General features: G+C 45.0%; 1 protein-coding gene across 1 annotated transcript in view; it reads right to left on the minus strand.

Moving 5' to 3' along the window:
• TMEM145 (transmembrane protein 145) overlaps positions 1–14109 on the minus strand; it is a 104358-nt gene that overhangs the window by 33250 nt on the left and 56999 nt on the right. Inside the window, exon 2 of the mRNA XM_088453160.1 lies at positions 841–915. Coding sequence (XP_088309286.1) covers positions 841–915 — 75 coding nt within the window. The remainder of the gene's footprint in view (positions 1–840; positions 916–14109) is intronic.

Raw genomic sequence — 14109 nt, forward strand, 5'->3', positions numbered from 1 at the left:
TGAGGGGGATGACGGGTGTTGTAAGGCGCTGTGATGAGGTTGCTGTGACGGGATGTGATGAGGGGGGCTGTGAGGGTCTGTGATGAGAGGTGCTGTGATGAGGGTTGCTGTGAGGGGATGTGATGAGGGGGGCTGTGATGAGATAGATGAGGATTGCTCTGAGAGGTGCTGTGATGAGGGGGCTGTGATGAGGGTTGCTGTGAGGGGATGTGATGAGGTAGATAAGGGGTGCTGTGAGGCAATGTGATGAGGGGGGCTGTGATGAGATAGATGAGGATTGCTGTGAGAGGCTGTGATGAGAGTTGCTGTGAGGGGATGTGATGAGGGGGACTGTAATGAGATAGATGAGGATTGCTGTGAGGGGATGTGATGAGGGGGGCTGTGATGAGGTAGATGAGGGGTGCTGTGAGGGGCTGTGATAAGAGGTGCTGTGAGAGGCTGTGATGAGGGCTGCTGGGCTGTGATGAGAGTGCTGTGAGGGGCTCCATGGGGGGGAAGGGTATGAGTGAGCTGTGATGAAGGTCTACTAAGGGGCGCCAAAATCTATATCCGCTTACAAAAACAAAAATAATTGTCATGAGCCGGCCCTGGTTGGACTTCCTATGATATGGTCATTTTATATTAAGTGCTTTCAATTATTCAGTACACATAGTGGCAGAGTTTCAGCAGTATATATGTAGCTATAACTTCAGATGCTATATTTGAATGTACTAATTACTTTTTCATCCTTTTGGCCACATTAGCTATACTAAGAATGTGCCGGGCTATTTTATACAAAGAGACAAGCTCACATAGGAACAATCACATACACAGCTGGGGCAGAATCTGAAGATTACTTACTTCTGGGTACTTAAATCTGAATTCCAGACGTCCAAAATCTGACAGGAAGCAGAATCGTGTGAGGAAAACCCAGTCCTTAAATTGAAGAGAGACAATATTTCATATAAAGTAATTTTACTGTTAGCAGCAGATAATTCAGGTCATCGCTGATAGTTAAAGAATAAATTTTACTATACAGTAAAAACTTACTGGGGTTTATGTAATAGGGTGCGAGTTTTGTGAAGCAGCGCAATTCAGCGATAGCGGGTGCAAATTTAAAGCGGCAATAATTTCAAAGGCAAAACCAGGTTGGTTTTGCCTGCGGAATTATTGCCGCTTTAAATCTGCAGCCGAGATCGCGCTGTTTTACACATCTCGCACCCTGTTACATAACCCCCCCTTTCTACACTGCAGCAACAAACATCACTTTCACAATTTCATCATAAATGTCTATATAGCCTAAAATTCAGTTTTATAGCTACAGTATGCGTGTTGAATGGCTAATGCGTATATCCAAGATGATAAGAATAATTTTCTGGTATGATGAACACCGATATCCTACATTTACATGGACGCAAGATCAAAAACGTGCTTTTTACATTGCACATTCGTAATAATGAACCTTTTAAATATATGACCAGCCCTGCGTATGCAGCAAATGCACCTTCATATAATAGGAGCACCAGGAATATCAGCGCAGGTTTGGTTTCACAGTAATAAACACATTTGCAGCCTTCTCCTTCCTAAGCAGAGCAGGAATCATGTTTTAACTTTTTAAAACAAGTGTTCGGTGCACTATAAGCCTGCTATTAGTTCACAGCAGCAGTCGTTATATATCGTATTTGTGTGTATCTTAGGAGCGTTCAGTGAATCAGACGCAGTCAGCGGCATCGTCGTTATCAGCTTGCCACTTGCACCAGGGGTTGAGTTTTTTCCCATTCAAACAGGGACTCGCTTTGCGTAAAAAACGCCCTTACTGTCTTTTGGCACTGTCTACACGCCTCCTCCAACCTCCGACTAAGCCCTCTGGAGCAGGGAGCCGAGGGCCCGATTCAGACCCGCTCGCAAGATGCGTTCGCACGCAGCCAAAGTATGCAAGTCCCGCGATCGCACAGCAAGGCATTAGCACGCCCACTATGTCTTGGCATGCGATCGCGGTGTGTATTTAAGACACCCAACAGCCTGTCTTAAGATGCTCACTTTCCCCTAGTGATACACGTCATCTCCAGGAAGCGTATGCAACAATCTGTAACATCGAATAAAAGGAAAGATAAGCAGTGTAAAACTGCAAATAACCCGGCACTCAATTGAATGGTAATTAATAAATATACTCAGTGCCAGCTGCACGTAATAAGGGTTTAGTCGGAACCCCAGAGACCAAAGACTCCACAGAAAACACAAAGAAACAAATCTTACTGCGCTTGGCACTTCAAATATAATACATTTTAAAGATCTATATCAGGTTTGCTGTCTGTTAGTAAACTAAAACAGGTGTAAAACCTGACTGAAGTTGGTGTTTAGAAAAGATGCAATAAAAAATGACTGGATTGTGTAGCAATATAAAACTGAGATTCCACAACACAAAGTATCTGATTGGCACCACTGATAAATGCAACAATGTGGCTGAATGGGCTAAGTTCAAAGTTCCACAGATGACGGATCTGAGTAGCTGGACTCCGCTACTGTGAATTGCTTCACTACTGGCGTCCCAGTGTGAAATGAGGTCACGCTAATGGACACAATAGGTGGAGTGGAAAAAGTAATAGTACAACCTTCAGGTACTTGGTCCACGCCGATGTCCGTCCTGGCTCAGCCCGTCTTGTGGTAATCCGTTACCCCCGCGAGCCCCCACATTAGAAATGCTTTCTTCTGCTAATCACATGCCGTACTGGCGGTCCCAGGGGGAGGCGTTACCTCACCTGGGACTGTTAAGCTGGGTACACACTAGAGCGACGTCGGGCCGATTTGTCATTTTGAAACGGCAAATTGCCTACATCACTCGAATGCCCGTCGCTCCAGTGTGTACCCAGCCTTAGTCCAGAGTGAGCTTAGCAGAAAGCGCTTCCACTATGAAGATACTCCCCTTTCATTCTGCCAGCCTTAGCTTGCGTTTACCGGCTGCAGATGATGCAGTCCCTAGAAGCCGTTTTCATTTTTTTCTGCGCATGCGCAATTCCCGGAGCTTCGCCGTCCACCTGAACTGAGAAGGCAGGAGCCGCCACTGGTTATAATAGTCATCTAACTTCACATTTACAAAAGGTGCATACAAGGCACAATGGTTTCGTGAATCTAGAGGCCCATCCATCCACAATTTTTCTCCTTGGTGCCTATGTAAAGTACCTGCAGAAGTAATCTGTGCCTGGAACTGTAATTATATCTATAGACTAGCTGTGATTTCTGCTGCACAGTATGCATGAAAACTATCCGCACGTCTATTTACTCTCTTACGCTCCAAATTCTCTAATCCTGCCCAAAGGACATCACGACTTCTAGATAAGGTCTGTTGCCCGAAATAGGGACAGTATAGTACTAGTGATTGTGACCCCTTTTCGGATGTTTGAGAGACAACCACCCAAACAACAGTTGCTAGGGAACGAGTTCTGGCTCAGTGGTTTCCATGACAACAATGCTGCAAGGCTGGGAAGAGACCCAAAAAAAAGTATAGAGCTCAAAGAGAGAGAGAGAGAGAGAGAGAGATAATGAGGGAAGCAGGACATTTCGGGAATTTTAGAGTAGGCCACCTGAGGCTATCCCCTTCAAAGTATTCCCCTTGGCTGGCAAGGGATGCTGGGACATGTTGTTTTACCACAGCTGGAGAGCCACCGGTTGCCGAGGTGTGACTGAACTAGAGGCAAAGGTCTTCTTATCCCCTTATATACCTCAGTGGCCAGGACACATTTCACACATATCCAATGCAGTACTTAGGGGGAGATTTATCAAGTCTTTGAGAGATAAAGTGGAGCGATATAAAGTATCCAACCAATCAGCTGCTTACTGTCATTTTTCTAGCACAGCCTGTAAAATGACAGAAGCTGATTGGATGGTACTTTATCTCTCTCCAAGATTTGATAAATCTCCCCCTTCGTTAAACTATGACATGCGTTTTTCTCTTACTGAAGTGAATTTTATAGCATACGAAAACTATTTTTGGCAATATGCATTATATAATGAAAAAGAGGGTAACATATGTAAGAATATACACACCTCCATTATAATGCTCATGGCTACTTACATGCTATTCATGCAGCCCCATAACATTTCTACATCCCATCCATCTTCTTATTACAGGAATATAAAATACTAGTAAATCCTGGGTCCCTGTCTGCCCCTGTCCCACCCCCTCCCTGCTATGCTGTTGCTGGCGCATTGATCCTCTTCTTATGGCGGTCTGTCTCATCCCTGCGGTCAATCGTGTGCCCCCGCACTCACGACGAGACGGGACGGACCATTGTCAGTTATTATATAGATGTATAAAAGCCAGAGATGATTTTTGAGGAGTATTTTTTTCTCATTTTGTATGATTTATTTATATTGTATTCCTTAAAACATTTCCTATATTTTTATTTTCATTTATGACTGGTTATCACAGTAAATGTTTAATGGTGCAGTGTTGTGATTGACGTGTTCCGTCACCGCACCAACGAGAATAAGGCAGCATGATTTCTGGTAATCTATGTAGATGTGCAGCACTGGTGGTATAGTATCTATGGTCAGTCACCATCCAATGGCACATGGGGCCCAATTCAGACCCGCTCGCTAGATGCGTTCGCACGCAGCCAAAGTATGCAAATCCCGCGATCGCATGGCAAGGCATTAGCACGCCCACTATGTCTTCGTGTGCGATCGCGGTGTGTATTTAGACGCCCACCAGCCTGTCTTAAGATGCCCACTTTCCCATAGCGATACACGTCATCTCCAGAAAGTGAATGCTACAATCGGTAACATCGAGTAACATCGGATCCATACGCAGCACTTGTGGCTAACCATACCCTACCGCAAGCACTGTGAGTGCTGCTGTGTATGATTCAGCCGTGTGACGTGTATGATGACGCTGCCCCTTAATTATGCACACCTCTGAAACGGCGTTAAGACGCTCAGACACGCCTGCATTCGCACCACTACACCCCCCGTTTCCATCGACCATCCCGTCACCACCCACAAATGGCTTGTCCTTTCACTCATTTTAGCGAGGTGGCTATGTGCTGTGAGCGAATGCTTCCCGATCGCATGAACTAGTTCGCGCACTGCGTCTTATACACATGCGCACATTGCAAACATTGGCATGCTACGTGCGAACGCAGCCTAGCGAACGGGTCTGAATCAGGCCCAAGGTGCAGACACACACATGGTTATGTTGCTTTCAAGGGAATATTAAGAAAAAAAATTTAAATAATTTTACCTATTACATAGTATAGAAGACACGTCAACAACATATTTATATATAAAAGAAAAGAAATAAAATACTCTATCATTTTATAAAAAGCAAAAAGTACAAATCTGAAGAAAGGTATGTCTAAGAAATAAGGGCCTGATTCAGAAATACACGCAACTACAATTTGCACGCAGATCGAGCGGTTATTTGCAGTGCGCGTGCGCGAAGGCAGCAGTGCATCCGTTGTGCTTTCACCCAGACTACGGAGGCCCATTGCAGATTGATTGACAGGAAGTGACCATTTGGGGGTGGAGACAGGGGGTGGTTAGCGAAATGCAGGCGTGCCTGGCCGTTTGAACGCCGTTACGTAGGCGTGCATAAATTAGCCACTACAATTGCATACGCAGCTCTGTGTGGCAGAAGAGCTCCCTGGCCTGCGTCAGGTCAGACCTTCCGCAAGGGTAAAATGGCCGCCGATGTACTTCAATAGTACCGATGTTTAAGTATGTATGCGTAGTTGTACGCAGGTGAGAGGGCAGTAAATGGGCGTCTTTATGCTCGGGTGATCTCTGCTAACATTACCATATTTTTGCAACTGCGTTGCGTACGGAGACACAGTTGCGATAGCATTAGCGTACATCTCTGAATCAGGCCCTAAGTGCATATATTTTGTATATAATAATATAATATATACAGTCAGGTGCATAAATATTGGGACATTGACAGAATTTTCATATTTTGGCCTCTATTCACCACCACAATGGCTTTGAAATGAAACAAACAAGATGTGCTTTAACTGCAGACTTTCAGATTTAATTTGAGGGTAATTACATCCAAATCAGGTGAATGGTGTAGGAATTACAACGGTTTCTATATGTACCTCCCACTTTTTAAGGGGCCAAAAGTAATGGGACAAACTAAACAATCCTAAATCTAACTTTCACTTTTTAATACTTTGTTGCAAATCCTTTGCAGGCAATTACAGCCTGAAGTCTGGAACGCATAGACATTACCAGAAGCTGGGTTTCATCCCTGGTGATGCTCTGCCAGGCCTCTACTGCAAATATCTTCAGTTCCTGCTTGTTCTTGGGGCATTTTCCCTTCAGTTTTGTCTTCAACAAGTGAAATGCATGCTCAATCGGATTCAGGTCAGGGGATTGAATTGGCCATTGCATAACATTCCACTTTTTAGCCTTAAAAAACTCTTTGGTTGCTTTAGCAGTATGCTTCGGGTCATTGTCCATCTGCACTGTGAAGCGCCGTCCAATGAGTTCTGAAGCATTTGACTGAATATGAGCATATAATATTGCCCGAAACACTTCAGAATTCATTCTGCTGCTTTTGTCAGCAGTCACATCATCAATAAATACAAGGGAACCAGTTCCATTGGCAGCCATACATGCCCACGCCATGACACTACCACCACCATGCTTCACTGATAAGGTGGTATGTTTTGGATCATGAGCAGTTCCTTTCCTTCTCCATACTCTTCTCTTCCCATCACTCTGGTACAAGTTGATCTTTATCTCATCTGTCCATAGGATGCTGTTCCAGAACTGTAATGGCTTTTTTAGATGTTGTTTGGCAAACTCTAATCTGGTCTTCCTGTTTTTGTTGCTCACCAATGGTTTACATCTTGTGGTGAACCCTCTATATTCACACTTGTGAAGTCTTCTCTTGATTGGTGACTTTGACACATATACACCTACCTCCTGGAGAGTGTTCTTAATTTGGCCAACTGTTGTGAAGGGGTTTTTCTTCACCAGGGAAATAATTCTTCTGTCATCCACCACAGTTGTTTCCGTGGTCTACCGGGTCTTTTGGTGTTGCTGAACTCTCCGGTGCATTCTTTCTTTTTAAGAATGTTCCAAACAGTTGATTTGGCCACACCTAATGTTTTTGCTATCTCTCTGATGGGTTTATTTTGATTTTTCAGCCTAATGATGGCTTGCTTCACTGACAGTGACAGCTCTTTGGATCTCATATTGAGAGTCGACAGCAACTGATTCCAAATGCAAATGTCACACCTAGAATCAACTCCAGACCTTTTACCTGCTTAATTGATAATGAAATAACGAGGGAATAGCCCACACCTGTCCATGAAATAGCTTTTGAGTTGATAGTACCATTACTTTTGGCCCCTTAATAAGTGGGAGGCACACATAGAAACCGTTGTAATTCCTACACCGTTCACCTGATTTGGATGTAATTACCCTCAAATTAAATCTGAAAGTTTGCAGTTAAAGCACATCTTGTTTGTTTCATTTCAAAGCCATTGTGGTGGTGAATAGAGGCCAAAATATGAAAAGTCTGTCAATGTCCCAATATTTATGCACCTGACTGTACAGGGCCGTAACTAGGGGTGGATGAGAGGGGGTGCTCAGCTGGAGTGTTTGTAAAGAAAAAAGGGGTTACAACCCCTTTAAATGACCCATACCACCATATTCCATTAGAAAAATTCCTATCAGTAAATGGCTTGCTTATGTTATATGAGTATAACCTCCAAGAGCTAGACAGCCCTGTATGCTTCTATATTCTTTATCTCCACTTAGGGCCTTGCTCAGAGATGGAGGCTAAAGCAATTCTTACGCAGATCGAGCGATTATTGGCCATTGCGCATGTGTATCAGCCGTATTGCGCGCATGCGTTGTGATCGCATTGCGGACGCATAGTGGATCTCATCACAAAGTGACTGACAGGTTATCAGCGTTTGGGGGCGGTAACGGGGCGTGGTCAGAAAAACGCAGGTGTGTCCTTTTAAACGCCGTTACATGGGTATACATTAGCCACTGCGAGTGCATGTGCAGCTCTGCGTGTCAGAAGAGCACCCAAGGCTGCCGCAGGTCCGACCTGCCGCAAGGGTAAGATGGCCACCGGTGTGCATCGTTCTTACCGATATTTACGCAGGTACGCATCGTCGTACGCAGGTAAAAAAGGCAGTAATGGGCGTCTTTACGCTCGGGTGATCTTTGCTAACATATTTTCGCTGCTGCATTGCGTATGTAATCGCAGCTGTGATCTCATTAGCGTCCGTCTCTGATTCAGGCCCTCAGTTATACATGTATACTTACCTGGTAGTGTACGCTTATAACCAGACAGGGGACAATTGCATACAGCAGTTTATTTGTGGTACTTAAATGCTCAGCACCTCTGGCCCTTTCAGGTCTCTCTAAGTTTGCAGAATTACTTTACAGTCTGCTATGGCTGCATTCTAGCCAAACACATGTGAAATCTGGTTACTGTCATAAAGTCTCACTCTGTGTGGGAAATTTTGCAGAAGTCATTTACCACATCCCTGTTTATATTCGGGACGCCCTGCAGCTTCTCTACTTTATCTTTCTCTAAGGCTTGATGCATCTCCCCCTTTGTCAGTAGAAAAATGGTTGTGGTGGCACAGAGACCACATCAGAGTGGCAAAGGGTGCAGGCTGACCCAGTATTTCCTCTCAGTGGTGTACTAACCACACCTAAGTACATTCAGGAGAAGAGAGTTTCAAGAACAGTTTCTTGAGGTAAAAAAGCTTCTTGACAAGACAAAAATGTCTGTGTTACATAAAACGGACGGACCAAGGTCTCCGTGTACTGTATTCAGTTATTGTGCATCGGACATAAATCAACAATATTTCACTACAGTTCCCTCTGAGAAAGAAAGCTAAGAATCATGGGAGAACCTGGACATAGGGCCTGATTTACAGATGTACGCAGATGCAGAAGCCTTGACTGCATCCGTTGCCACAGCTGTGACGACGACTTTATGCTACTGCCATGGCCGATGGTCTTCCTACTGAGACACCCACCGGCTGCTGCGCTAATCCATCAATGTGCGTATAAAGATGCATCATCGATTGCACCATCGAAATTTCCACCAGCCCTGTGGACGCAGAGAGGGCCTGATTCAGAGCCGCTCGTAAGCGGACGCTCATTCGCTCCGAGCGATGTTCGCACAACTGTGCATGCGTATGGGTTGTAATACGCATGCGCCAACCAGTCATTGCAGTCGGAAATTGTGTGCTTGCAAAATAGCGAATGCCTGCTATTTTGAGTGACAGGATGAGGCGTTTGTGGGTGGTAACAGGGGAAGGTACTTGAAAACGGGGAGTGGAGATCCGAACGCAGGCGTGCCAAACGGTCAAAACGGGCGTTTTAAGGGTGTGCATAATTAACAAAGCAGCGTCATCGACCACGTCACTTGGTTGACTTTTAGCCTGAACTGCTCGCATGATTGCGGTAGGAAAATCCTACCACAAGCACTGCGAGCAGTTCAGACGCCTTTCGATGTACTCGATTAATCTAATAAATAGCGGAGATGATGTAGGATGCGAGCGGCCAGGGGGCGTTCTTTTAAAAATAGCGAGCGCATGTTTCGTTCGCTCGTTCAGACATAGAGGCGTCAACAGACCGCAAAGAGCGAGCGCTCTATTTAAATATCCGGCCCCTTTTTCTGAACGAGCGAGCGCAAATAGCGTCCGGCTCTGAATCAGGCCCAGAATCTCTTTGAACATGGCCGCCTGTGTCAGTGCAACAGTCGGCGACTGCGATATGCCCACACGTTTGGCATCTCTCTGCCTGAAACTTTCCTGTGCGTCTTAGCGCGGTAACCATCCAGATGCACCTCTGAGTCAGGTCCACAGTGAGAAGCACGAAGGACATAGGAAGAGACGTACGAAACCTTCTATGGACGATAAGTGAAATTACCTATTGCAACCAGCCAGCTTCTAGCTATCATTTATCTAGTACGTACATTCAACAAAATGATAGCCTGAAGCTAATTGGTCAACTTCTCCACTTATCCTCTGTGGAAGGTTTGATACATCTCCTGCCATAGCTTCCTATGTGTTTATTTGTGAAAGTTACATATGGGCCTACCAAACGGGGCGAGCTGTCGATCAACATCGACAGCCTCCCCGTTTGGATGCGAACGCCGGAGCGAGTGATTTCATGCTCGCTACGGGGCTAGCGCATGCGCACTGTCCAGCCATTGACCCGCTTGCGAGCGGGTCTGAATCAGGCCCAGACTCCATTACCAACCCTAGAGCAGAGAGAAGAGAGACCCCAACGAGGCCGACACCCCCAAGACGAAGGACACCTCAATAACAATTACTTTTACTAGGGGAAACCAAAGAGATTTTTGGAAAGAGTGAACACCACATAATCACAGTTATTTCACTGTAATATACATTATTATACTAGTACTAAGGTATTATACATTCTGCAGTAATTATCAATGTGATCAGTTTAAATGATTATCTCCTATCCTGCCCATTCACTACAAGATGCGGGACGACGGCACGATTACGACACCATCGTCTCCCGTGGGGTAAAGTGCATACACTGAACGTTCAGACGATCAGTGTATGCAGATCAATTATCCCCGAACATGGCAACCTGACGGTGGTCGTCAGGTTGACCGTCATGTTCGGGCGATGATTGATGTTAAAAACAACCAGCGGGCACGCGCATCGCTGGTCGTTTTTAACATTTTACTGCCCGATTTGCAGGCGATTACCAAGCGATGGAGCGATACCGACTGTCGTTATCGCTCCATCGCTAGGTTTAATCGCCTAGTGGATGGCCAGCATTAATTGTTATGATAAACACCAGCGCACGGGATAAATACCAAGAAGCAGAACTCGGATCCTCACCTGTACAAGCCGCCTTTCCCTTACAGCTTATTCTGCTTAGCGGGTATATATAGTAAATACTGAGTGCGCATGCATGGTGATATACCAGACTGATAACAGCAATGCACTGTAATGAATACACCGCAGCCCTGGGAATGCAGTATAATGTAGCATATGTATAATAAGCTCATGGAGGTGATCTGTCTATATACAGTATACCACAGTAATACACTGTACATAGGGGACCCCGATACCTACCGGGCAATGTCTAAAACTCAATGAGCCTGATTATCAGTCGGGTGCAGCAGCGATATCAGACGCAGTGGAGAATTGTTCTTCGTCTGAACATGCTCGTAGTCGAATTGCGCATGTGAGCTAATTTGTGCGTACAGAGTCGCAGTACAGATGTGGGTGCACGGTAGCAAAAATATTAGGGGTGTTCCTGGGCTATAACTGGGATGTAAAGGAGGGTGCAGCTAAAAAGACGCCTGGCGGTGTTACATCTTATGGGAGTGTCGCCGGCGTGCCGATGTACACAGACGCTCAACTGCTCACAGTGGGGGTCATACTCAGAAACTGCAGCTGCCATAGAACTGGTGCAAGTTTTGATGGTGCGACCAGTGATGCGTCTAAAGGCGCAGCAAGCGGTATGTCAGTGTATACAGGCGCTGACAGTGGGTGTCTCAGTCCCCGTACTTTCAGACACATGGATGTACACCAGGGCAGGGCTTTCTAGCCCCATTAACGTAATGCGTCCGTCTCAGAATCAGGCCCATAATGTGCACAGTGTGATAGGACCATATAACAGATGGATCGCAGCAAGAACATAGGAGAGGTTCCCTAGTAGTACAATAGGACTAATACTATCGTGCTCAAGAAACAAAGCCAAGGCCATAGCTAGGAACAACTGGACCAGAAATTATCATCGCTGCAGGTGATATGGGCGGGCTGAGTAATGCTGGACAGACATGGTCAGACCCACAGACATCTTATCTGACCAGCTGACACCCACCAGTGACGATTTTAGTGAAGCAAGTGAATGAAAAAAACATTCCCTGGTGGGTGTCTGTCTGTGTGTTCGGGATATTCTTGAGAACTACTGGATGGATTTTCACTAATCTATAGAGCATTTGTGGAGGAAGGTTTAGGTGTATGACACATTAATGTATGACCAAAGGCAGCCGGGCAGCAATGATTTTAGTAAAGCAAGTCCATGAAAAAACACCAGTCCGAGCACTTTCTTGGCTTACGCTGCCTAAATCGTTACAGACATATCACAACGATGGAATTTATTTTATACCATGTAGATGTTGATACCTATTATCCAGTTTCTCCAGAAAAATTTATGTAAGCCCTGTTGACTAATACAAAATGTCAGTTTTTCCCTTTTATTACCGTTCCTATGTCATTTATGTGAAAAACGATTCTTTTAATTTCAAATGACTCCAATTCCCGGTTAGAGTTATTTTGTATTGATTGAAAGCATAAAATTATTTAGCTCTGCACCAGCACAATGAGAGACACCTGTGTGAACAGGTGTTAACTAATGAGAAATCATGAGAACGAAACAAAAGGAGTGAGGACTGGTATAAATTGAGCAGTTTGTGTCCTGACGGCTTTACTCTTGGATAAAGCTTTCATTGGAAGGAGTGAAACCGGTCAGAGGACTTCAGAGGACTGTTCTTACTTGATCTGCTACTTGGTGGGACTGTGGAGCTCATTCAGACCTGCTCGCTAAGATGCAAAACTCTCGCTGCTGCCGATGGTATGCAGTGTGTATGCGTTGTGCGCATGTGTTTGCATCGCAGTGAGCATGCGCATACCTTAGCGAAAGTTCACAATGCGTTCGCTCGATGCACATAGACAGCTCAGCAGAGTGAGTGACAGAAGAAGCCGTTTGTAGGTGGTAATGGGCTGGCCATTAAAACCGGGGGAGTGGAGGTGCAAACGCAGGCGTGCCTGAGCATCTCAACGGCGTTTTAGAGGTGTGCGTAATTATAAGACAGCATCATAGTACTCGTCACCTGGCTTGTTTTTACACTGAAGTGCTCGCAGTGCTTGCGGAAGATTATGGTCAACCTCAAGCGCTGCGATCGCATCAGATGTACCGATGGTTGCATACACTTCCTGGACATGACGTGCACAAGTGGGAGTCTTAAGACAGGCTGGTGAGTGTCTGCATACACTATGTGATCGCTCTCTAAGAAATACTGGGTGTGCTAATGCATTGCTGTGCGAATGCACTGCCTACGCAATTTGCATACACATCGTGCAAGCGATCGCATCTAGCGAGCGGCTCTGAATCAGCTCCTTTGTGCGGACGGTCCCTGTATCTCCAGCACTCACCTTAAAGAGGAGAGAAGACGGAGACATAGAATGGCCTAACCTGCAAGCCAGGAGAGTGCTTTTTCTGCAGTGTGGTGAAGGGCTGTCACAGGCTGATAAAGTTACTGCCCAGGAGAACCGCTTGCACACCTTGGCCTGACAGGGCTCCAAATACACCTGAACAGGAGCGTATTAAACGGAGGAGCGGACACTCAAACAACCTTACCTTTACAGTCTAATGTGGTGAGATCTTGCAGTGACATACTTTGCTCCATTAACACTATACTGAGGAAAAGAACCAGCTATTGGACGCACCCACCTCTACATATAATTGTGCTGATTGTTTAGCATGTTTTATAGGGGTATTCAATATGGAGCGAAAACTCAGTTTTTGCGATGTTTTCGCACAGATGACGTCATTTTCGCAGGTTTTGGTTTTACACCTTATTCAATTTCAAAGACTTTTCGCAGGTTCGAAAAGTCTTTGAAAGATAACGGGGATAACTTTTCACCACTGAATAGGTGGCGAAAAAAAGTGCAGAATTGGGGTTTAGGGGTGCAGTCTTAAAAAAAATAGCCTGCACCCCTGGGAATGACATTTTAAAAATAACTGTGTCAAAAAAAAGTTTAAAAAAAAAATAGGGACACACCAAAAAATTTATTTAAAAATTGGGGTGAAAAAAAAAAAAGGAAAAAAGTGTTTAACAATAGGGAAAGAGGTTCAGGGCTATTCTGCAAGTATGCGGCAGGTGTTTTCTAGAATAGATTATTAGCGGCAGGTGCATAGTTGCAGAATTTTTAAAAAATTACTTTAGGGACATAAAAATATGCTAGTACCCATTTTCATGTACCCCAAATTTGATGGGACCACTTAAAAAAACAAAAAAAATAACCTAAGTGCTCTTCTGCAACACTTCTTCAATGTCGGGAAAAAAACACCTGCTGCGGCTATTTAAATCCACAACTTTCATTT

Source organism: Taudactylus pleione, unplaced genomic scaffold (genome assembly GCF_031769625.1).
Source record: "Taudactylus pleione unplaced genomic scaffold, aTauple2 ptg000572l, whole genome shotgun sequence".
Lineage (NCBI taxonomy): Eukaryota > Metazoa > Chordata > Amphibia > Anura > Myobatrachidae > Taudactylus > Taudactylus pleione.